The 22,593-nt window shown below is 33.8% G+C and overlaps 2 protein-coding genes and 1 long non-coding RNA gene across 3 annotated transcripts; 2 read left to right on the forward strand and 1 right to left on the reverse strand.

The window, feature by feature from the left end:
- On the forward strand, positions 1-17,447 carry LOC128161415 (scm-like with four MBT domains protein 1). The gene is made up of 20 exons (XM_052824696.1): positions 1-21; positions 218-325; positions 1,506-1,582; positions 4,788-5,251; positions 5,470-5,667; positions 6,016-6,336; positions 6,425-6,522; positions 7,760-8,000; positions 8,206-8,294; positions 8,586-8,826; positions 9,052-9,152; positions 11,907-12,156; positions 12,648-12,724; positions 12,909-13,180; positions 13,303-13,355; positions 13,481-13,718; positions 14,196-14,371; positions 14,928-15,364; positions 15,652-15,801; positions 16,354-17,447. Exons 3-20 carry the CDS (start codon positions 1,560-1,562, stop codon positions 16,492-16,494), a joined length of 3,570 nt encoding a protein of 1,189 aa, XP_052680656.1. The 5' UTR covers positions 1-21; positions 218-325; positions 1,506-1,559; the 3' UTR covers positions 16,495-17,447.
- LOC128161438 (uncharacterized) lies at positions 6,799-7,657 on the reverse strand. The gene is made up of 3 exons (XR_008240370.1): positions 7,222-7,657; positions 6,993-7,106; positions 6,799-6,886 (listed from the first exon to the last, which is right to left on the reverse strand). It is a non-coding gene; the product is annotated as an uncharacterized LOC128161438 (long non-coding RNA).
- A 396-nt stretch (positions 17,448-17,843) lies between the features above and the next one.
- LOC128161431 (cerebellin-3-like) lies at positions 17,844-22,052 on the forward strand. Its single transcript, XM_052824713.1, has 2 exons — positions 17,844-18,241; positions 21,577-22,052. The coding sequence occupies exons 1-2, from the start codon at positions 17,893-17,895 to the stop codon at positions 21,987-21,989; spliced, it is 762 nt and encodes a 253-aa protein (XP_052680673.1). The 5' UTR covers positions 17,844-17,892; the 3' UTR covers positions 21,990-22,052.
- Positions 22,053-22,593: the final 541 nt, after the last annotated feature.

A 22,593-nucleotide genomic window follows, 5' to 3' on the forward strand; every position in this document is an offset into this window, starting at 1 on the left:
AGTCCGAGGAGCTACGGAGAGGTATGTGGCGTTTACATGAAATAACCAATTTTCGTTTATATTTTTCGTGTTTTTCTTTTATTTTCTATTGCAAAAGAAGAAAACTAAATTGTATACAATATACTTTTATCTTTCAATAAAAATATAATGTGTTTACACACTTATTTTTAAGAAACTTTCAGCGAAATTTATTTTATACATCATCCTTTTTTGGCAGTCGACGCGCGCAAGCGCAACTCGTATACTTCGTGTTGCCATCTTGACGTAGAAAGTTGAGGAAATCTACAATTTTTGACAGCGTTGAAAATATTGAAAAACGCTTCAGGTACATTTTTTCTTTTAAAAGGCATGTTTAAAAATATGTGGATTAACTTTTCCTGTATTTTTTTAATTGCAAACTTTATGTTTAGCAATAGAATAAGTTTGTCAAAATTTTACTGTCGGCGTTTCGAGAATGTAAATATTCATGACCCCTATCAATGCACCATGTTAGCTCTGAAAAATTTCTTTTCGATGATTCAAGAATGTATCCTATTATTAAAAAATCATTAACTGCAAAGATTTCTTCTATACAAAATTGACAAATAATTCAAGTTTATTAACTTTTGAAACATTAAAAAAATGCATTAACCTATATTTATATTTATTTCCAAGAAAAGATATTGATGTAATTTTGTCATTCGTATATTAACTGTTTCTGTTATATTCTTAAACAATATGAGTAATTTTTTTTTCATGATTTTTTGTTCATCCTATTGTAAGTAAACTGATACATCAAATCATTATTAGAATATTTTCGAATTTTTATGAAGTAAAAAAAAAAATCATATGATTAATTTAATCACATGATTAACAAAAAAATTCTGTAGAAACTAATCAGAACAGAAAAGCTATACAAATATAAATTAATGCAGATATTTTAAATGTAATTAACTCATAAATAATTTTTCATCATTCATTTGGTTAATCATGCATATATTTAATCATATATTATATCTTCTGATTACTTGGTTGCTGATGTTATTATTGCTGATGCGTTTGATATGATATGTTTAAATTTTTGATATGATTATGTGTTAGCCTATATATGTATACCCATGATATATTGAATAGTATGATTGCTTCTTTACATTCTAAATAAAATATCTTTGATAGTGAAATAATTATTTCAATTTTTTGAATAATAACATAAATGAGTTTGATAATGTAATTTAAAGTCTGCAAATTCCCAAAAAGCCTCTTCAGATGAATAATTCACCTCTTAAATAATGAACTTCAGATATATTTGACTGAAAGGAAGATAAATAATATCTGATTTACAGTATTCAATTTAATTATTGGCAGATACTGAATTAAAAATCTGAAAAATAAAGTTGATATATAAGTAAAATGTGTGTGTGTGAGAGAGAGAGAGAGAGAGAGAGAGAGAGAGAGAGAGAGAGAGAGAGAGAGAGAGAGATTAACTGGTAAAATGGATTTGTCATTTTCAATATATTTATTTTCAGATGATGTAATTAATTTGGCGATTGCATATCTGGAACATTTCCTATACAGTTGCAATGCAGTCTAGGCCAAGGGTTAGGTAGGAAAATATTTATTTGAAATGGGTATGTTATTTTAAAATCCTTGAAATCATCAGGAGAAAAGAATTAATAAATCCAATATGTATGTTTATAGTTTCAAACAATAAGGGGAGGAAAATATTTCAATTAATCTAGTGTCTGAGAAGAGATCAATATTTAATTATATAAATTTAGTCCACAGCCAAAGAGTTTGTGTTTATAGTATTATAGCTATGAATATCTGTAAGAAATCATCAGTGATTAACTTTTTGCAATATTTTCCATTTTAAGGAACATGTTCATCTTAATTTTTGAAAGGGAATTGGTTCATAATTGTAAAAAATTAATTTTATAGTTTATAGCTACCAAATGTACTAATAAAAAACATTGAAAAACTTTTGAAAACTATACCCCCATGCAGCAAATTCTTATTTGGCATTCTGAGTTTTTGTTGTTCTGTGTGTGTGTGTGTGTGTGTGTTGGGGGAGGGGGGGGGGGGTAAGAATATAAGTAAGAAATAACAATAATCTCTAAATTGAGCGAAAAATGTGTCATTTGTTAAAAAATGTGAGCTCAGGTTTATGTATTTACAGTTAATAAAATAGCATTTGGTAGTAAAATGACGTAGATCGTCTCTTCTAAAGTTCCAAATCAATAAACACTGAGGTATTGATTTTATTACTGGTATGCCCACTGTGCATTATGCATTAGATGTCACTATATACAGTCTTGTACATTAGTTAAAACCTGTATCAGCTTTGATTAAAAAAAGGGGGGGGGTGAAAGTTTTGGTAGAATATATTTAAGTTTTATGACTTAAGATTTTAAAACTTCTTGTATTGTTAAATGCTGCTTTTTACAGAAACATGCACATACATGTACCTTTATAATAACATGCTTAAGAGGCATATAAGAGTAAGAAATTACACTCTTAACTAGCGAGGATACTCGTAAAAGGAATGGGAAATGTATTTTCCATGGATGTTGAAGTAAACATTTCTTGTGTTTGATGTAAAAAAATACAAGAATTATATTACATGTATACGGAATATGTTTGTTGATTGAAATCAGTATTTAACAAAAAGAGGGTAAAAAAATTAATTCAATTAAGGTGGCTCTATACACCACTTTTTGATGACGCAGTACGCAAAAAAGTAAATCTGGAAACATGCATTTCCGGTACTGGCTGATTTAAACTGAGGTGAATTGTATGGGAACCGCTATTTTGAAAAATTTGTTAAATGGATAGATTTAATTTGATAATTGGAAAATTCATTACTTACAAGTAATGTGGTATGTGACACTTCACGCTGTGTGGTATTATTTATCGAAATAAACAATAAAATCAAGTATTAATTTTTAAAGAGTTTCTTTAACATCATCGATATGTTACACCGTAGCGCAGTGGGTTAGTGGGTTCACTACAAACCAGTAGGTCATGAGTTCGATTCCCATTGAGAACAATAAATTTTTTAACTTTCCAAAAATTTCTAAAACGTATTTTTTGGTCGAATACCGTGAAAGAAAATTCTAAACAGGTGAAAAATATTTCAATTATAATATACTTTAATGCACATTAATATCGACACCTAACGGGGATGAGAGGGTTGCTTTGAATTTCTCTCAGGTTGGAATACATAAATCCTATTAGCCTAGTCAATGTTCCCCTTTATTTATTTTACTTAGTTTTGCACTAAAGCGAATATATTAACTTATACAGGGCAAAGTCTATAATGATATATGCATGTATTTATCATTCCAACATTATATTTAGGAAATTTTCTTTAACTCAGAATTGAAAAGTCCCCAATGTGTTTGGGCCTTGGGACTTAGGAACGATAACCCTTACATGAGGAACTTTCATACCAAATAAAATTTAAAATATTTTTTGTGTTTATTTGCAATTGTTTTCATTCAATTTTTTATTTCACATTTATTAAAATACATTTTCTTATAATATCAAGCAACTTTTTCAGATGATTTGTCAACAGAGTAAGAAAATATGAAAAAATATGTTTTGGGGAAATACTAAAAAAAAATTGCAATAATAACATTTTTGAATGTTAAGAAGTGTTATATTTTTTTCATGTGTCCGAAGGAAATATCCATCATATGACAAAATAATTTCTCTCAATTTGTTGATAGCTGTCTTTTTAAAAAATATTTTACAAAAACACGAAAAAACATTAAAAAATTCTTTAAAAATACCTATAGTATCCCTATCGTCATTTTAATATTTGATAAGTATATGTTTTGTGGTCTTCTATTGAAAATTGGAATAAACTGTGGGTGTATAGAGCCACCTTAACACAGATACTCATTCTTGTTCCTCATAATTAATTAACTATATAGAAATTCGATAAACTCAAACATAATATGACAATAATTGTAAACTACATGTATATTCAATAAAAATTGGCAATATACATGTACCGGTACATGTATTTTTTCTCTGGCCACTAGCTAGCTACCACCAGGTTTGCCCATTTAAATATTGTATACAAACTTAACGTACACAGGTGAATCCCAATTATTAGATGTATAGATAAATTGAAGGGTTTATGTTGTTAGTAGATACTAGGGAAAAATATATTTAAATATTGATGAATATTGACTGTAAAAATATAAGTGGTTTTGGTTCTCTTTTATTAAAAAATTCTTTTACTTAATCATCATACATCATGCAAACATTTGAATATATTTGAATACACTGACAATTGGTAGCATTTTTTGACATTTTGAAGCTTAGCACTACAAAAAAAAAAGACCATTATCTGCTAATATCATTTCTAATACAATAATTAATTTAATAGTCTTTTCAGAAGAGCTGTTTTGAATATAAAGCATACATTTTAACATAAGTAAGAGATTTTCTCTCACATTGTCTCATCATTTAATAATCAAACGGTAATGCAAGCTATATAATTAATCATTGTAAAGGTTATAAAAGCTATTACCATAGAGTGTTTAAAAGAACCCTTTTTCACTTATTTCATTAAGATGTAATATTTGTTATTCCTTACCTGTATGTGACTGAATCATTTCACCAGATCCATAATTTTTTTTTTTAATGAATTATAATGGTAAAATTATACTTCAATGGATGTAAAGAGTTGTAAAGAATTTTTCCAATGACATACTACATGTAGATTAGACTTGTCACAATGTCACAATGTCACAATATGTTCATACTAAACAAGTTTTACTGCATTCTTCTTTTGACAGTGGTGAGAGGTCCATGGCCCCAATGCTGTTCCCTGGGACAAATCCCAGCCTCCCCTCCCATATCCCCATACAAATGGCTGCTGCGCCAGCACAAGGATATGCTTCATCGATTGTGTCCACTGGACCATTTCCAACTGCGGTCATCCAGAACACAGGAAGCAGGCCTATGGATCCCCAGAGTCTTGGCTCTCGTCCAAGTCAGAACTTATTCCCGATCTCCTCCCATTCTTTGGGGCTTCAGGCCAACCAGACAGTGTTTCCACCACCCCTGGTCAGCCAGTCCTGTGGTTCTGGGGGGATTTGCTCCACGTCTTCGGGGAACCGCATAACACATACCACTGTGTTTCCCACCCTGGGGACAGGCGGAGGAATACGGCAGACAATCCCCACTCACTATTACGCCTCAGGGAGTGGTTCTCCACACCTTACTCTGCCAATGAGCCCAAATCTTTTACATATGTCAGGTATGCTACATGCTTACATAAGTCATAAAGAAGTGCATTGAGATAGTCTCCCTTTCTCCATAGACATGTAGTTAGTTCTGATAAACTTTATTTATCAAAAGATTAAGAAGCAGATAATCCTATAGTGGCTTATCTTAACCAGTGACAGCTGTGGCTCTATCTATTTGATATCTTGGTAAGATATGCGTTAGTGTCACTGTGTCGTTTTTTACCATCAGGTGGAGGTATCCCCCAAAGTCCAGTCTTGGCATATCCAGGGACTCCATTTGTTATCAGTGGAGGAAGGAGCCCAGGAATTCCGGGAACACCCCACCCCCCAGGGCACATACAGCTCCTGCCAAGACCCTCAGGAACCCTGAGCCCGAGTACCCCTCACATGCTGAGCCCCACTGCAGGGAATCCAAATATCAATGCTAGTAAGTTTTTACAAAAATGACAGAGACTAAAATATTTATTTGGGTAGATAACCTGGGTCTATAACATTATTATCTTTTACTCTCACAATTTGTGGGTCTTACTTGCCAGAATTCTTAAAAAATGGTCAATATCTTTTTTTAAATCAAGGAAAATTCTGGTCAATACTTGCTACTGTACATGTAGTAGGTATATATTTGCAGGTGTTAATGCATAACAAAAAGAACTTAATATGATTAAATGAATACTAGCAGTTGTGTAATAGTAGTTTTCTGAAATGTTCAAAATGAAAGTATTGCGTATGTTTTGGATTTGTACATTTTTCATTATTCCTGTCGTACATATTACAGGTGCTATCAGTCCTTGTGGAAGCTTTCCAGTATCCATGGCTGGGGGGTTAATTTTCTGTTCTCCTATGGTAGCCAGTACTTTACCTGTGACAACCACTGTAAGTTCCCCCCATAATACAATGCAAATGAACCAGGTCAAAGGTCGAATGGAGGAGCAGGCCACTGACCTGTCAATCAAACCTGGTGAAGAAACAGAAGGGGAAACTAAAAAGACAGAAAATGTGAAAATTGAAGCAAAAGTTGAGGCAGAAAATGATAAACCGGTGGAAAAAGAGAAATATGTGAGATTTAAAAATATGGATTTTGGGAGCTACAATGAAGGTAGGTCGAAGGGAATTTCTACTATGATATATGGGAGCAGTATTTAGATACAAAGGAAAAGATGACATCTAGTTTTGCTTTTCTTTAGATGGAGTGGCAGTTGAATATGATGGCTCTGATTTTGTGTGGGAGGAATACCTAGAAGACACAGGATCAGTTGCTGTTCCTAATGAAGCCTTTAAACATGTGAGTGCTTGGCACAGCACTAGGTTAATAAGATAATAAACTTTAGCCAGATGTCAATTTGTTTAAGGGTTAAAAATTTTCTATACATACATGCCAACTTTTGAAAATCTTCATGGGGGATTTTTCGCGAACGACATTTTTCATGTCTACAAATTCGCGACATTTAGTCGTAAAAATATAATTTGTGTTTTTTGTTGTTATAAGAATTTATTCCATATATCCAAACAAGCTAACAACTATAAAACAAAAAGGTTTATTCTTTAACAACAAATGTAAAACTTTCAACAAGCGTGCTTAAAATTCAGGTCCATGGTAAAAGAATCTGCAGCCAGGAAACATATGCTCTCTTTCTTAAGACAATGGCCTACAAAAAATATGATACATATATATTATTAAATGCAGTGTTTGTCATACTGTTAATGTTATTATACAAATGGTTTACAATACACTTAACAATTTATTGTACTAACCTTTATCTTGGTCCACATTTTTTCCAATGCAAAACGTTTGCATTCCGACTTCTGATTGACATGAAGCGTGGATGCATTTACGTTTGCCATTCGCTGTAGCCACCATGGTTAACGCTAGAAAAATAGTTACGCTGAGCTTAATTTAATTCTTTAAACAGTTTAAAGACTAAAAAATTTTAAAGGAATTTTTTATCATAGTAAACTTTGAAGTGAAAATGTTTTTACTTACCATCACTCGGAAACATTTAGTGATTTACAAGCGATCGGTGCTGTCAGCATGGTCAGTTGCTTCATTCGTTCTTTATCTATAAAACAATTAACTTCGATCGCCTAGGTCGTTCTCTCTGTGTACAATACATGCCGATTAATTACTATCAACACACGCTCTCAGTTAACTCCAATTAATCTCCCAACACATGTTCACATATCCCAAATCACGACATGTGCCACAGGTAAACAATAATGGCAACCCTAAATCCCGATTTCTGATTGGCTGGCCAAACAGAAGTCGCGCGAGATATAAAATTCATGTCGGAAATCGGGATATCTTGTCGTAATATTTACGAAATCGGGATTTCTGTACAATTTACAAATCCCGATCGGGAAATCGGGATCGATGCTTCAAATCGGGAAAATCCCGACTAGATCGGGAAGGTTGGCATGTATGTCTATATACAATTTTTATAAAATATTTCCTTTACAACACATATGCTCTTTCAACATATATGTCACAATAGGACTAAATATAGTTTCATGTCTTGCTTTAGGTGGAGTATAGCTTAGAAAGTGGCTTTGTGAAGGGAATGAAGTTGGAGGTTCCAAACAAATGTAACATAGGGACTTATTGGGTGACCTCAGTCATCATGACGTGTGGACCATTACTACGGTTACGGTTTGATGGTTATGAAGAGGATTCCTCTGCTGATTTTTGGTGTGACCTGATTTCATCAGAAATTCACCCAATTGGATGGTGTGCCCAAAATAATCAAGTTCTGCAACCTCCTGAAGGTGAGGCAGGATTGTTACTTATATTTTATGAGTTGTATCCCATAGGCATTTTCTAGAGTCTTTTCCCTTTAGAATTTATAAAAGTAATGATAGACTTATCTGAGTTGCTTCTCTTAGATTTAATTAAATATATATATTTTGTTGTACCTTTTGAAGAATTTCTTGTTTTTTTTTTCCTTTATAATCTGATCTTGTGAAATTGCAGCTATTAAAGACAAGTTTGAAGACTGGCGGGAGTTCTTAGTGAAATCCTTGACAGGAGCAAGAACTGCCCCATCATTTCTCTTAGACAAAGTAAATAACTCAGTATTGAATATGATGGTGTTTTCTTAAAACTCTCATACATGTACATGTACCTTTAAAATGGTATTTTCAAAAAAAAATTGTCTGTTTCCTCTAAATCTTTTGTATAAATAATTCAAAAGAATTATTTCTATTATCCTGCATGAAATGTTAACATTTAAAACAAATGGATTAAAATGTTTATTTTCATTCTTCAGAATACTGAACATGAATATTTATCAATGTACGATTTTGTAAAAATAATTATCATTCGTATATTTACGTCTGAAAACCTCCTCTCAGTCAACAGGAACTACTCCGGTGGACCAGTTAAAGCGAGGAATGAGGTTAGAGCTGCAGCATGCCATCAATCCCGTGGATGTGTGGCTAGTCAAAGTCATTGAGAACGTGGGTGGACGTCTTTATCTGCGCTTAGAGGGGGCAGAGTCTGGGTTACATGACTTCTGGCTCTTCTATTTAAACCACAGGATTCACCCCATTGGCTGGGCTAAGGCCAATGGCTACAAGTACAGTCCTCCACCTGGTATGTTCCTAGTCTGCTGTCCATCTTGTCTGTATTTGAAAAAATATGTCATCTGTAAAAAGAACAGAAGCAGTAAAGTGTTTAAGCTAGCTTAGCTAGACTATCTGAAAAATTGTTAAAATTTATTTTGTGCTTACTCCCCTTTGTATGATAATGGAAAGTGTCTGAAGTGAATTAGGATTATTTACTACTTATGTACATGTACAATGTGTTTGGGCTTTGCAGAGCTGATAATGCAATTTCAAGAGGAAGTTGATTGGATGAAAGTTTTGGAAACAGCTTTAAGGGAATCAGAGAAAATGGTGCTACCTTTAGCCATATTTAAGGTACAAATTGCTTTGATACAAAAAGTGTTGGTTGTGCTTTAATATGACAATAAATATGTTAGTTTTTAATCCATTACAATAGTAAATAAATGAAATCCTGATAAAGAGACATGAAAACTTATATACTTGTTTATGTATAAAGTTTTGCATGTTTAAGATAGAACATGATTACAATCATGCGCGGATCTAGAGGGGGGGTCGGGGGGGGGTCCCGACCCCCCCTGGAAAATGAAAATTTATTAAATTTACATAGTAAAATTATCGCGAAAATATGCCTCGGACCCCCCCTGGCAAACACAATTATCCTTCGGACCCCCCCTGGAAAAATTTTCTGGATCCGCGCATGACAATTACATGTATATCAATGTTCACATTGGTAAAAAAATTTAAAAAATTGATTTCTAAGGCCAAAAAAAATTAATCATTAGTTTCTCAGGCCAAAATTTTGAAATGTTGATGAGGCAGGCAGGTTTTTTTTTTTTTTTTTTTTTTTTTAAGACAAAATTTACAATGACTGTACCCATATTTTATTTTATTTTATTTGTGTACTCATCAGCAGATATTCATCAAGCTGATACACTGGCAAAGTTTAATTATTTGTTTTAATTTGTTCTTTTTAGTTTAAACTAGCTGTTTCTGTTTCCTTTGCAAAGGTTGAGTTTTTGCAAATGAATAAACATGACAAATGGTTTGTGCCCCTGCTTTATTTTGCGGCCCATCTTTCCCTCCATAGTAATAACACAAGTCTGAACTGAAATAGGGGACTTCTTTTGGCATTTCACTAGTTGAATTTGCCATTTAAATATTTACCAAATAAAGCATTCATTTGGGGTGGGTTTTTTTTTTTATCAAACTTTAGTGCCTTGAGGACAGATATCAAGGAAAAGTAAATTAGTCATCATGAAATTCTCAAACAATACAATTGTCCTTTATTCCTGCTACTAGGCAATATCACAGAGGCTTCAATTTCTGAAGATAACAGAGAAATTTCAGTAATTGTCTGAACAGGGACCAACCTAGAGCAAACTTAGTTTAGGGAGACTTCACTTCTTAAGTTCTCCCTCTCAGAAAAATAGGGAGAAATTCAAGATATCAGGAAGATCTCCATTCTTTGACAATGGCATAATGCTAATGATGATACATGTATACACAGATTCAACCTTAATTTAAATTGGATTAGAACGAACGGACTAAGGCGAACAGGTGGATAGGGCGAACGAACCCGATACCGTCGGAATAGATTGGCTGTTCGTTCGCCCTAAAACGCGCTCGCCCTTGACGCCGTTCGCCCTAGGTCCGTTCGCTCTAGGTCCGTTCGCTCTAATTATCGTTCGCCCAAATTATCGTTCGCCCTAAACCTCGTTCGCCCCTTTATTTTTATTAATAAACCACATCATAAGTTATTTCATTTACCTTAATAACTGAAAACTTTTATCAATTATTCGTATAGTCTATGTTTTTTCTTCATCAAAAAAGACGTACCTGGTATAATTGTAAGATTTTATTGCCGTAAATTGTCGATAACCGTCTTGTTTTTATAATGATCCGCTTGGTGTTTTTTTTTAAACAATTAAAGAAATTGAGACCTTACTTGGCTCATTGAGAAGCTTAGCAGATGATTATCACCTATTCTACTATTTACGTAACGCAATCCTTTGATCTCTAAATGAGATACATAACGCGCCATAAGATATAAACATATATCGTGAGTAAATTAAGTTTAATAGCTATATATATATGTATACGTATTATTGATAAATAACATAAGACATAATGTGAATTAAATAGCTTGAACAATCATAAATTTGTGTATGATTTTATATGTAGTAGTAGTTTATCGGCGTATACATTACATACATTGTCATAGCATAGGAAAACTACACCTGGTTCTATTTGAATTCGTAATTTTATTCAAAGCTTCATTATTTTTCCAGAGCAATTATAACGGGCGGGTCTGCATACTTATTTATAACTGTGTGTGGGGAGACAAGCATGTAGCGGTATATCCTTTTTAAAGTAATATACAGCAACTGTACATGTTTTTTTTAATTGTAACTTTGCAAAGACTGCTCTCTGATATATAGGTCCCTCGTCGAAAACCACAAATTTCATAATTATGATACGGTTATATTACGAGGTAAACTTATTATAATTACAAAATAAATACATAAGAAAATTAGATTTAGTAACATTAAAAAAATAAAATAAATCAATTCACAAGTTTTCGTAACGATATAATATTGCCACCGTAAGTCAAATGGTCATTATTTATAGAAGTGGTATTATTTTCATTAATTTATATATATCTTCATAATGTTTAAATTGATCAGAATACACAACAAATATATAAATTAATCCTATATAAAAATAAGGCGAACGGACGCAGTGCGAACGGCGTCAAGAGCGAACGGACCTAGGGCGAACGGCAACTAGAGCGAACGGCGTCAAGGGCGAGCGCGTTTTAGGGCGAACGAACAGCCAATCTATTTAGCCCAAGTAGCCCCCTAGGTTGGTCACTCGGTAGATGTGTAAGATAAAATAACGTTTTTCACTGACAGAGACAAACCAAGCCTTTATTCTGAGCGTTTGTTAACATTGATTTTATAAAAGAGAAAACCGATAATGATAAGATATGAAAAATCCGGAAAAATGGCGATAAAAAAGATTGATGCGGCGATGATTTTACTGATGCGGCGGTGCCTGAGAAACAAATCATTAATTTTTTTTGGCCTAAACTTCTATGAACTTTTGCAGGACCAAGAAGAAATTCATGTCCACCGCTTTAAGAAAGGCTGGAAGCTTGAGGCGCTGAATCCTTTGACAACGAATCAGATCTGTCCAGCAACAGTGATTAAAGTGTTGGACTGTCGCTACTTTGTGGTGGAGATTGACAGTTTAACAGAGGACCCTTACCCAATTAGATTTTCATGCCACTCAAGGTCAAAGTTCATTTTTCCAAGTGGGTGGTGCAAGAAAAATGACATTGACCTTACCCCACCGAAAGGTAAATGTTTTATCTGCAATATGCACATTTCTTCTTGTATTTGTATAAATACTGTAAATTCCTTATATTACATAAGTACTTAATTATGCGATCCCACTGTTTCGTATAAAATAGCGAGAATATAAAATCGCAAACGCGGAATTTTATCCTTATTTCCAATAGTTTTCAACTCAAGAAAATAATGGTGAGATTTTAAAATCTGTGAAGGGTGCTTCTCTCAATTTTATGCAGAAATTAATTCCTTGCATTTAATTAGGAATCTTCAGTAGTGAATGACTTCATTTTCTAGGGTAAATCTCTACAGTTACAAGTACAGAATACATGCCATTGTATATTATCAATTATTTTATCCCATTTGGAATGTAAATCCATTGAAAATTGTATAAATATGCATTTGATTCATTCTTAAAAAGGATTTGAAATTCAATTAAATTGAATATTTTTTAATAAATGATCATTTTGAAATGAAATTTTATTGAAATATGATACAGGTTGGCGCAAGAATGACTTTGACTGGCAAGAATACTTGACATTCTGCAACGCAACAGCAGCCCCTGAATTTGTTGTGGTGTGTATCTTATATTTCATTGATATTACTTTGCTAATTTTGTGTATACAATGCTATAGGCTACTCATTTTGAAATTTAATGCATTTACCATGTAGTTTTTTTCTGCCATTGCAAGAAGAGATTTATCTACATCTGAATTAATTTCAGTTAGTAATGATGCATAATATTTTCTCTTGATTATAGCCGCAGAGTGAAAACTTATTTGAGGTTGGAATGAAATTAGAAGCAGTGAATCCTGAGAATCCGAATCAGATTTGTGCTGCCACGGTAACCAGGGTTGCTTGCCCTTTGCTTTGGATTCACCTAGACAATAAGAGGAAATCAGCAAGCAGCCATATTGAACACATGCACTCTCATAAACTTTTCCCGGTCGGATGGTGTGCCAGCAATAATTACCCATTACAACCTCCAAAGAAAGCCCATAAAGCTGTAAAGACTGTCAATACAACAGACAGGTAAGATTATGAACCATTGTCTTTTTAATGGTATTGGTGATGTTTGTTAAAGTTTAGTTGGTAGTAGCAGGTGGTTGAAATTCATTTTTGAAATGAACTCCTCTATATATTCTATTTATTAGGAAACAAGTTAATTTGACAGATGAAGCTTACTCACAGAGTCAGCAGAATGAAGGTTTGTCATTCATCCATGTATATTGAAATATATCATTAATATATTCTTAAATTAATTAAAAGTGTTATATGTTGACTTCTTTTGAGTAAATTGAAAAAAGTCATTGGTTTTCTTTTTTTCTTCAGAAAACTGCTGGTGTCCAAAGATTTATTATAACCACAAGTGTTTCTCCGGGCCCTACCTCAGTAAAGGGAGGATTGCCTCCCTCCCTAAGTGTGTTGGACCGGGCCCAGTGGGCCTCGTTATGAAGGAGGTTCTGACCAATCTCATCAACGTTGCCTACAAGTCTTTCAGGGTGCTCAAAGAACTACAGCTAGAAGGAAAACCAAACCCCAAAATGCAGCAACAGACAATTAAAGCCAAGTATGTAATTGCTGTCAACTAATGTGGAATATTTTTTATTCATGGGGGTCAATCAATGTTCGTGGGTAGCCAACATTTTCCTGGTTCGTGAGGACGTAATTTCGTTGGTAGTGTAATCAGCACAATTTTAATGAATATTTAGCAAATGCTTGTATATACATTTAGGGGGATGTAAAATCATGGGCAATGGTTACCCATGAATCTTGAGCACCAATATCTCAAATGCTAATGATACGCAAATTAGAAGTCCCAAACACTCATTGATTAACTTTGATATTCCGAATCTTTACTCTGATCAAAGGAGTTGATGATATCAATGATTGACTGTACTGTACAGTCAATCATTGATATCAGTCTGTACAGTATCTTTTTACAGTTTAGATTGTTGTTTTAACATTGATATGTATGGGCAATCATTGGAACTCGGTGCTTCCCTTAAAACTGATTTACTAATAGATTTTGGATTTTGACTTGTAGATATAAAGGCAAGAGTTACAGAGCTGTGGTAGAAATCTGTCGAGATATCAATGGGCTGGACAACTTTTGTCGACACATCTGTAAGAAGCTGGAGTGCTGTCCCAATTTGATAAGTCCGCATCACTACAACGAGAACTGCCCCGAGAACTGTGATCAACTCACCAAAACTAAATATAGTGAGTGTATAATGACATACTGCATCAGGAAAGGAGCTAGCTAAGATAAAACATCCTGAGTGAAATGGCATTAACTTTACATGAAAAACACAAGAATTGTACAAGAATAGAAAAAAAATTACTTGATAGTATGGAAGCTTTTCATAAAAATCTAATTTTTTCATGTTGAAGAAGATTTTTATTATTTAGCAGTGCTTATACAGTTGATAAAATGCAAGGAAGAAACAGTAAGATCACAGGAAATTCTAGGGAATGGGTGAAAGTTTAGAGAAATTGGGTATCATGATTTTTTTTTAAGCTAAGTATAAAGAAGAAACATGTATTGATATCAAAATAACAAGTCATAACATTCCACTCCATGAAATTTTCACATATTCTTGGTGTTATTTCTATATATTGATATGACTCTATTATAAATTGGTGTTATTAATCAGCCAGTTTACTTGTAGTTATTTATAAAGAAGTTGGGCTAGATATCCTTCTCACATATTTACCAGTGTAAATTATCCCCATATGGAAAACTGAGTTATACAGGAAAAAATACATTTCATTGCAGCTCAAATCTTTGGAAAGAAAGTTCCGGGAAGAGTGGGTCGGCCACCCGGAGGTCACAGCAACCTGGAGAATGGCCCAAAGAAGCCAGGCAAGCGGGGCCGCAAACGGAAGAAGCTGATGGTTCTTGACGAGCGTGGGGACAACAACGAGCGTGGGGACAACAACGAGCGTGAGGAGAACAGCGAGGAGGATCGGGAGAGTGTGGTCAGCGACACGCAGACCATAGCCAGCAACGACTCCAACGACCCTGAGAGCAGGAAGTTCAAACGCAAATATACTCACCACATTCCGCCCCCCTCAGAGATTAGGACACGCGGAGCTAAGCTCCCCAAGTACAGTTTCGAGAGGAAGACACATAAGAAGGTTCTTATGCCATTGTCAGAGATGGCTGAGGGGTCTGCAAGGCAGGCAGCTAGGAACCACAGCTTTTTGACACATGTGAGTGGTTCTTTAGGTTTTCTGTGCGGGCTAGAGTAAGCATTACCAGAAGCCACTTTATATAAAATGTAGGTTCTAAATTTACACATGGACATGAATTGTATTTCCTCACATGGTTTGAATATTTATTATAAACTTCTTGAATGCATGTTCAGGAGTAGAAACGTCTTAAAATTTTTAAAATATTTGCTTTTATAGAAATAATGTATCATGTATTGTTTGTATGTACCACTCGGTACCAGTATATGTTTACTGTTTTTTAAGTTTTTATATCTTTGAATGCTTAGAAACCTATGCATGTTCCATCACCTGAGAAGAAGGTAAAAGTAGACACCCTACACCTGACCAGCAACCCCCTGAAGTGGTCAGTGAATGAGGTGGTCAAGTTCCTGAAGACCACAGACTGTGCCAACCTTGCCAGAATATGCAAAGAACAGGTAAGTTTCAGTAATGGGTTGTCTCTAAAAATTGAAGTAGAAGGAGGAAATGAAAAAGTAGAAGGGGGTCTGGGGGTCTTGCTTATAGCTACATTGTGTTTGAAATGCAAAAATAGCCGGGTAATTAAGGCATTATAGGTTAGGGAATTCCCCGCCTCCCAGGTCTTAGAGACAACCCTGCATTATGTTTGCTTTAATATCAATTAATGTATTCATATTCAGAAAACTTGTAAAGGACTTCAGTTCATTTGTCATACATGTATTACAATTTTGTAAAATTAATTTGGTCATATTCATGGTATGCACTTTTTGCAGGAAAATATTTTGTAAATTTAATACATTGTACATGTACATTAAGCCATGGATATGTACTCGTGTTAAAATATTGCTGGATTATAAAAGTAAAGGATTCTTGGGTCCAAGATATAGAAAAAGTCATTGTTCTTATTACAACTACGTAAACATAATAAGATAACTGATTCTGCATTCTGAAAGTTTTGTGCATCATGTTGTTGGGTGATATCTTTACATGGATTCACCTGTATATTGTAGGACATAGATGGACAGGCATTGCTGTTACTGACCTTGCCTGCAGTTCAGGAGTTCATGGATCTCAAGCTTGGTCCAGCCGTCAAGTTCTGTCACCAAATTGAGCGAGTCAAACTCGCATTCTTCACTCAGTTTGCCAAATAGTCAATGCTCAGTGTTAGGGCTTTAGTTGTGATGTACAAATCATAAGGTACAGCTGTTATTATACTCATTACACGATCAGAATTAGAGATTCATGCATACAATCTGAGTGTTCATTAAAATGAGTGCTGTGGTAAGACTGACTTGTACATGAAGTCCGAAAACCTGTTTTTGAGTACTGACAGAATTGTGTTATAAATGGTTCAAATGCTCTTTATACAATCTATGTGTCATAATTGAAGACTGCACTTGTGGACTTGCAGATTCAGAAGTGTTCATTTCATTGAAACAAATTGAAATCCATGTGCTAATATTATAGAGAGATTCTGAAATTTTGTTGTTGTATTGTTATCAGCTATTAAGTCAAAATTTTTCATTTGAAACATCTTTTGAATTTTTTTTATCAGTATTTATGTTTTTACTATCATGATTTAATGTGTATAATAAATATTTGGGAACAATAAGGATAATCAATCTTTAAAATACATGCACCAGTAAATTCTTGATTTCAGATATGTAGAATCCCATTTATTAAAAAAAAAAATTGTTACCAGAATCAGACAATTTAATTTCTCAGTAAATACATGTATGTGTGTATGTAACACCCCATTGTTATTTTTAATTTTGCTTAAAGAAGCACAAAGTTCAGACGTATTGCATATTTATTTTAAGGTTTAAGAAGTAGAAACTTCCACTCTTTAGAAGAGGTGCTAAAAGGAGTGCATTATTACAGAGTTGATAAGGTACTCTGCTGTATGTATTGTTATCTTCTTACCAAACAAGTGTGATTTGTTCTCCTCTGTTTGTTTTACATTTCATTCTTTGTTAAATGGTGTTTAGAACAAGGTTCTTTGATTGTGAATTTTAAGAATTATTGAAACTGTTTTATTTCTTATTTGTACAATGTAATCATGTTCATGATTTTTTTTCTCGTTTTTTAAATATGAATAAATTTGTTATGAAAAGTTAACAATTTTTAACGATTTTCTTTCTATTTACCGCTGTCCACAAAAAAACGTAGATTATATTAAATTATGATATAAAATTGAATTGAAAAGAAATTAAACTACGTTATCCGAGCGTTTTACAGTTACAGTTAAAAAAAAATTAAGCTAAGCTTTTCTTTGTGAAATCATTGAAGATTTTTACATGTTTATCTTCACAAAAGACAATTTCATTATATGAATAAAATATATCCGATTTTTTAGAACTATGGAACATATCTGAAGATTTCAGTTGAACGTCGTTAAATGTATACCCTAATACTGTGAAGGTATTTCCGTGTGTAAAAAGATAAGAGGTCATGCAATGCTGACTTGCGTGAGGAGATAATTATAAGTACGGTATATAAACCATATACCGGTACTCTTTGACCGTGCTAAACCAAACGACGTGGCAACAATGCAGGGTTTCCTCATTATTGTTGGTATTTTGCTGGGATTGTTAGGTATTGTGGAAAGCGGAAGATGCATCTCCGAAGACGAGATTGATAAACTTATCGAGAGAAAAATGGAAACCGCCATGAAAAAATATGACAGAAAAATTGCTCTCTTGGAAGAAAAAATTCATTCCCATGAAAAGAAAATTCGAACCCTTGAAGAGAAACGTTCAAGTCTAGGTGCGGAAGAAGAAGGAAAGAACTCTATACGCTTTCACACAGTAAACAAACAAGATACTAACACCATCCTACAGAAAAATCCTGAACAGAAACCAACCAACGGACATGTTGCCATGAAAAGAATAGTCCCAGGTATTTATGTCAGATATTTATTTAACTTTCTAAAAAGAAATTGAAATTGTCGGTGACAATTCTTTTGATAAATGACTTTGAATTAATATTGAAATGTAACTAAAAGAAATTTCAACTTGTCCCATCTTCGCAAGCCACGAAAAATTTGTTTTACACTTTCTTTTTGTCACACAACACGCCATCGCGCAACGCGAAACATTAAAATCGTGACAACACAAGGACGAACTGTATGAAGTTGTTATAGCACAATAGCGGGTTATGTAATGATGCATTTGCGTAATGTGTAACTGTTATGCGAATTTTTGTTTGCGCGAAGCAAGCTGTATTAAATTACATCTGCGCGATTGTGTATTATGAAAAGTTAGTTAGTGCGACGGCGTGTTTTATGACGTGATTTTTAGCTCACGGAGACGTAGTCAAGGGGAGCTTATGCTATACCCTCGGCGTCGGCGTCCGGACCTGGTTAAAGTTTATGTTGGAGGTCCTGTATCTAAGTTATTACTTGTCCTATCTTCACCAAACTTGCATGGATGATGCATCTGGACCTACTTATGGACTTGAAAGACTTGAATGCTGAATCTGGGTCCTAAATTTCAGATGCTGGAGGAGGTTAAGGTTTTTGGAGCAGGTTAAAGTTTTTGTTGCAGGTGCCCTTTGATAGCAATATCTAAGTAACTGCTGGCCCTAACTTCACCAAACTTGCATCGATGATGTGTCTTATGATACTGATTCACCAGACAAGCTTGGATGCTGAATCTGATCTGATGCTAGAGGAGGTTAAGGTTTTTAGTGCTGGTTAAAGTTTTTGAAACAGGTGCCCTCTGATGATTATATCTTAGTTACTACTGGTCTTAACTTCACCAAACCTGCATGGATGGTACGTCTTATGATACTGATATGCTCCAGACAGGCTTGAATGCTGAATCTGAGCCTTAGGTTTCGGATGCTGAAGGAGGTTTAGGTTATTAGAGCTGGTTAAAGTTTTTGGAGCAGGTGCCCTTTGATGATTATATCTTAGTTACTACTGGTCCTAACCATCAAACTTGCACGGATGGTGCATCTTATGATACTTATGCACTTGACAGGTTTGAATGATGAATCTGAGCCAAAGGTTTCAGATGCTGGATGAGGTTAAGGTTTAAAGAGCTGGTTAAAGTTTTTGGTGCATGTGCCCTTTTATAAGCTAAATGTATTATAAGAAAAACATTTCAAACTTACTTCTAGTCCTAACATCATCAAACTTGCATGGATGATGCCTTTGATACTGATGCACATGACAGGCTTGAATGCTGAATCTAAGCCATAGGTTTCGGATGCTGGAGGAGGTTAAGTTTTTTTTTATGGCTGTATAAAGTTTTTGGAGCAGGTGCCTTCTGATGATTATATCTTAGTTACTACTGGTCCTAACTTCATCAAATTTGCATGGATGGTGCTTATGATACTTATGCACTTGACAGGTTTGAATGATGAATCTGAGCCAAAGGTTTCGGATGTTGGATGAGGTGAAGTTTTTTGGAGCAAGTGCCCTTTGATAGACAAATCTTACTTATTATTGGTTCAGTCTTCATCAAATTTGAATAGATGATGCATCGTGTGATTCTGATGCACTTCCACAGGCAAGGATGCTGAATCAGAGCCATAGGTTTCAGATGCTGGAGGGTTTTTTTTTGGAACAGATCACATGTTTGATAGATAATAGTACTATTTCAAACTTGCATGGTTGATTTTTACTATAATATTAATGAATCGCAGAGGTAGCTTCAGAGCCTGATCTCCATTATCAAGGATGCCAAGAAAATCATACCTAACTCAAACTTGTTTGATAGATGTGTTTATTGTTTATAAAATGATATAACACTTTTTTATAATAATGTAATGTAATACCGTATCAAACTTTTTGTATACTAGTATTATTAAAGGATATTGTATTATAAGATATTGTAATATGTAATATTGTATATTATGATACAATATTGTATAATTTAATATTGTATCATATAATGTAGTATAGTATAACATGATAATGCAATATGTAATATTGAAACACATGATACATGATATAATACAATATGGTATAATATGATATTGTATTATAAAATGTATTATTGTGTCACATAAAATTGTATCAAATGATAATGAAAAATATAAAATTGTATCATATAATATTATTTGACATTTACTATCAATATATGATTTCAAAAATAGAAGTTCTTGATATCATCAAATCATTTTCTATTAAACTATTGATATCAAAAATGTATCAGAGGCGGCAGTGCAAGTTTATAAATCAAATCGTTACTTTTGTCCTTACTTAGGAGTTGAAAAAAATAAGAAGCGTAAGCTAAAGCAAAGAATGATTTAATCTTTAAACACGGATTAATTTTCTATAGGTATCTTATATTGGGAAGTTCTTTATGTGAAAAATATTTGACGTATAAATTCCATTTTTATACTCCCGCTCCCAAGGAGAAGGGGGTATACTCTTTTTCCCTTGTGTGTCTATCTGTCCGTCTGTCTTACTGTCCGTCTATCCTTCTGTCTGTCAGTCGGTAACAAAAATTTCTGTCGCATTTTTCTCAGCAGCTATTTACTGCAAATGCTTGAAATTTTAACACACTCTTTGTTTAGGCATGCCATATCGTGTGATATATTTTTGTACCAATCGGAGCCCAACTTCCTGTTAAATGACGACTTTGTTTATTTTTAGCCTAAATTTTCAAACAAATTTTCGTCAAAGATTTCTTAGAAACTTTTTATAGCAGATGCTTAAAATTTAAACACACTTTTTGTTTAAGCTTGCCATATTGTGGGATATATTTTTGTACCAAATCAGACGTCAACTTCCTATTTAATGACAATTTTGTTTATTTTTAGCCCAAATTTTCAAACAAATTTTCGTCAGAGATTTCTCAGCAACTTTTTATTGCAGATGCTTGAAATTTTAACACACTATTTGTATAGGCATGATATATCATTGGATATATTTTTGTACCAATTGGACTTCAACTTCCTGGTAAATGTTGACTTTGTTTATTCGTAGCCTAAATTTTCAAACAAATTTTCGTTAAGGATTTCTCAGCAACTCGCAGATGCTTAAAATTTAAACACACTACATGTATTTGTTTAGGCATGTTATATTGTGGGATATATGTTTGTACCTATCAGATGCCAACTTCCTGTTAAATGTTGACTTTGCTTTTTTTTTGCATATTCACATCATAGCGGGGGTATCACTAGTGAGCACTGGCTCACAGATATTTTGTTTTGAATCAGGAAATGCTCCAAAATACTTATTAAACAGTGACCCATATTAACACCAGGTGTTTCTGTCCTAGGTACTTCCGACATTGTTGCATTTTGTGCTTACATGAGTACGTCAGAAGCTAATCCAAGTCTACACCACGTATTAGTGTTCGACAACGTACAAACAAACATTGGATCCGCCTACGATAGGATTTCTGGGATGTTCACAGCACCGGCTGATGGAGTATATGTGTTTACTTGCACCATTTTTTCAGATAGACATTCCTTTATTTACTCACAGATGGTAGTAAACACTCAACCATTTACAAACATGATTACAGACAGTGATGAAGTGAGTGACTTCCACTCTTCCACCGGGGTAATTGTTGTAAGTCTGAACCGTGGTGATAAGGTGTATATTCGAACACACCCAACTTACCTATCTCATGGAAGTGTGCATAGTGGTGTTTTCGGCAATACTTTGTTTAATGGTTGGAAATTGTAATCTTATTGCTGGAAAATAAAATAAAATGTATACGCAAGAAAGTTTAAAATAAAGAGGAGAACTCTAAAATAACCGAGACTTCTGTTGTAATGAAATCTTATATAACTAAATAACTGTATTTAAAATTCAAACAAGTTCTACATATTACTTGTGTTTAGAGCAAGGCACTTCCTTTGATAATGAATTTTAAGAATTATTAGTTTGGTTTTTTTGTCCATTTTTAATTTAACGTTGTAATTTTAATTATTTCTTTGATTGCCCTTTTTATCAGAAAAAAAATATTTATCGAATATGCGTGTATTGACACTTTATAAAAAAAAATACCCCCCCCCCCCCCCAAAAAAAAAAGAAGAAGAAGAAGGTGTGTTGTGAATACACCCACCCCTTAAATCTCAAAATAATCACTTGATTAAATGAAAATATTTGTTATACCTTTTTAAATAGTCTTTCTATATAGTTCTTTTTAACTTGATAATATCTGGTAACCGGTGTACCAGGGAAACCTGTCGTTAATTTGGTCGCTCTTAAACAGGTCGAGACCACTAGATTTTGTGACGTCGGCATAAATTTGCATACTAGTACTTAATTAGCTATCTCTTACTTT

This window comes from Crassostrea angulata, chromosome 8 (genome assembly GCF_025612915.1).
Source record: "Crassostrea angulata isolate pt1a10 chromosome 8, ASM2561291v2, whole genome shotgun sequence".
Lineage (NCBI taxonomy): Eukaryota > Metazoa > Mollusca > Bivalvia > Ostreida > Ostreidae > Magallana > Magallana angulata.

Coding starts and splice junctions, on each gene's coding strand:
- LOC128161415 (XM_052824696.1), top strand. CDS start 1,560: ATGCAGTCTAGGCCAAGGGTTAG. Junction 6,523..7,759: donor CTAATGAAGCCTTTAAACAT/GTGAGTGCTTGG, acceptor GTCTTGCTTTAG/GTGGAGTATAGCTTAGAAAG. Junction 12,157..12,647: donor TGACCTTACCCCACCGAAAG/GTAAATGTTTTA, acceptor AATATGATACAG/GTTGGCGCAAGAATGACTTT.
- LOC128161431 (XM_052824713.1), top strand. CDS start 17,893: ATGCAGGGTTTCCTCATTATTGTTGGTATTTTGCTGGGATTGTTAGGT. Junction 18,242..21,576: donor CATGAAAAGAATAGTCCCAG/GTATTTATGTCA, acceptor TTTCTGTCCTAG/GTACTTCCGACATTGTTGCA.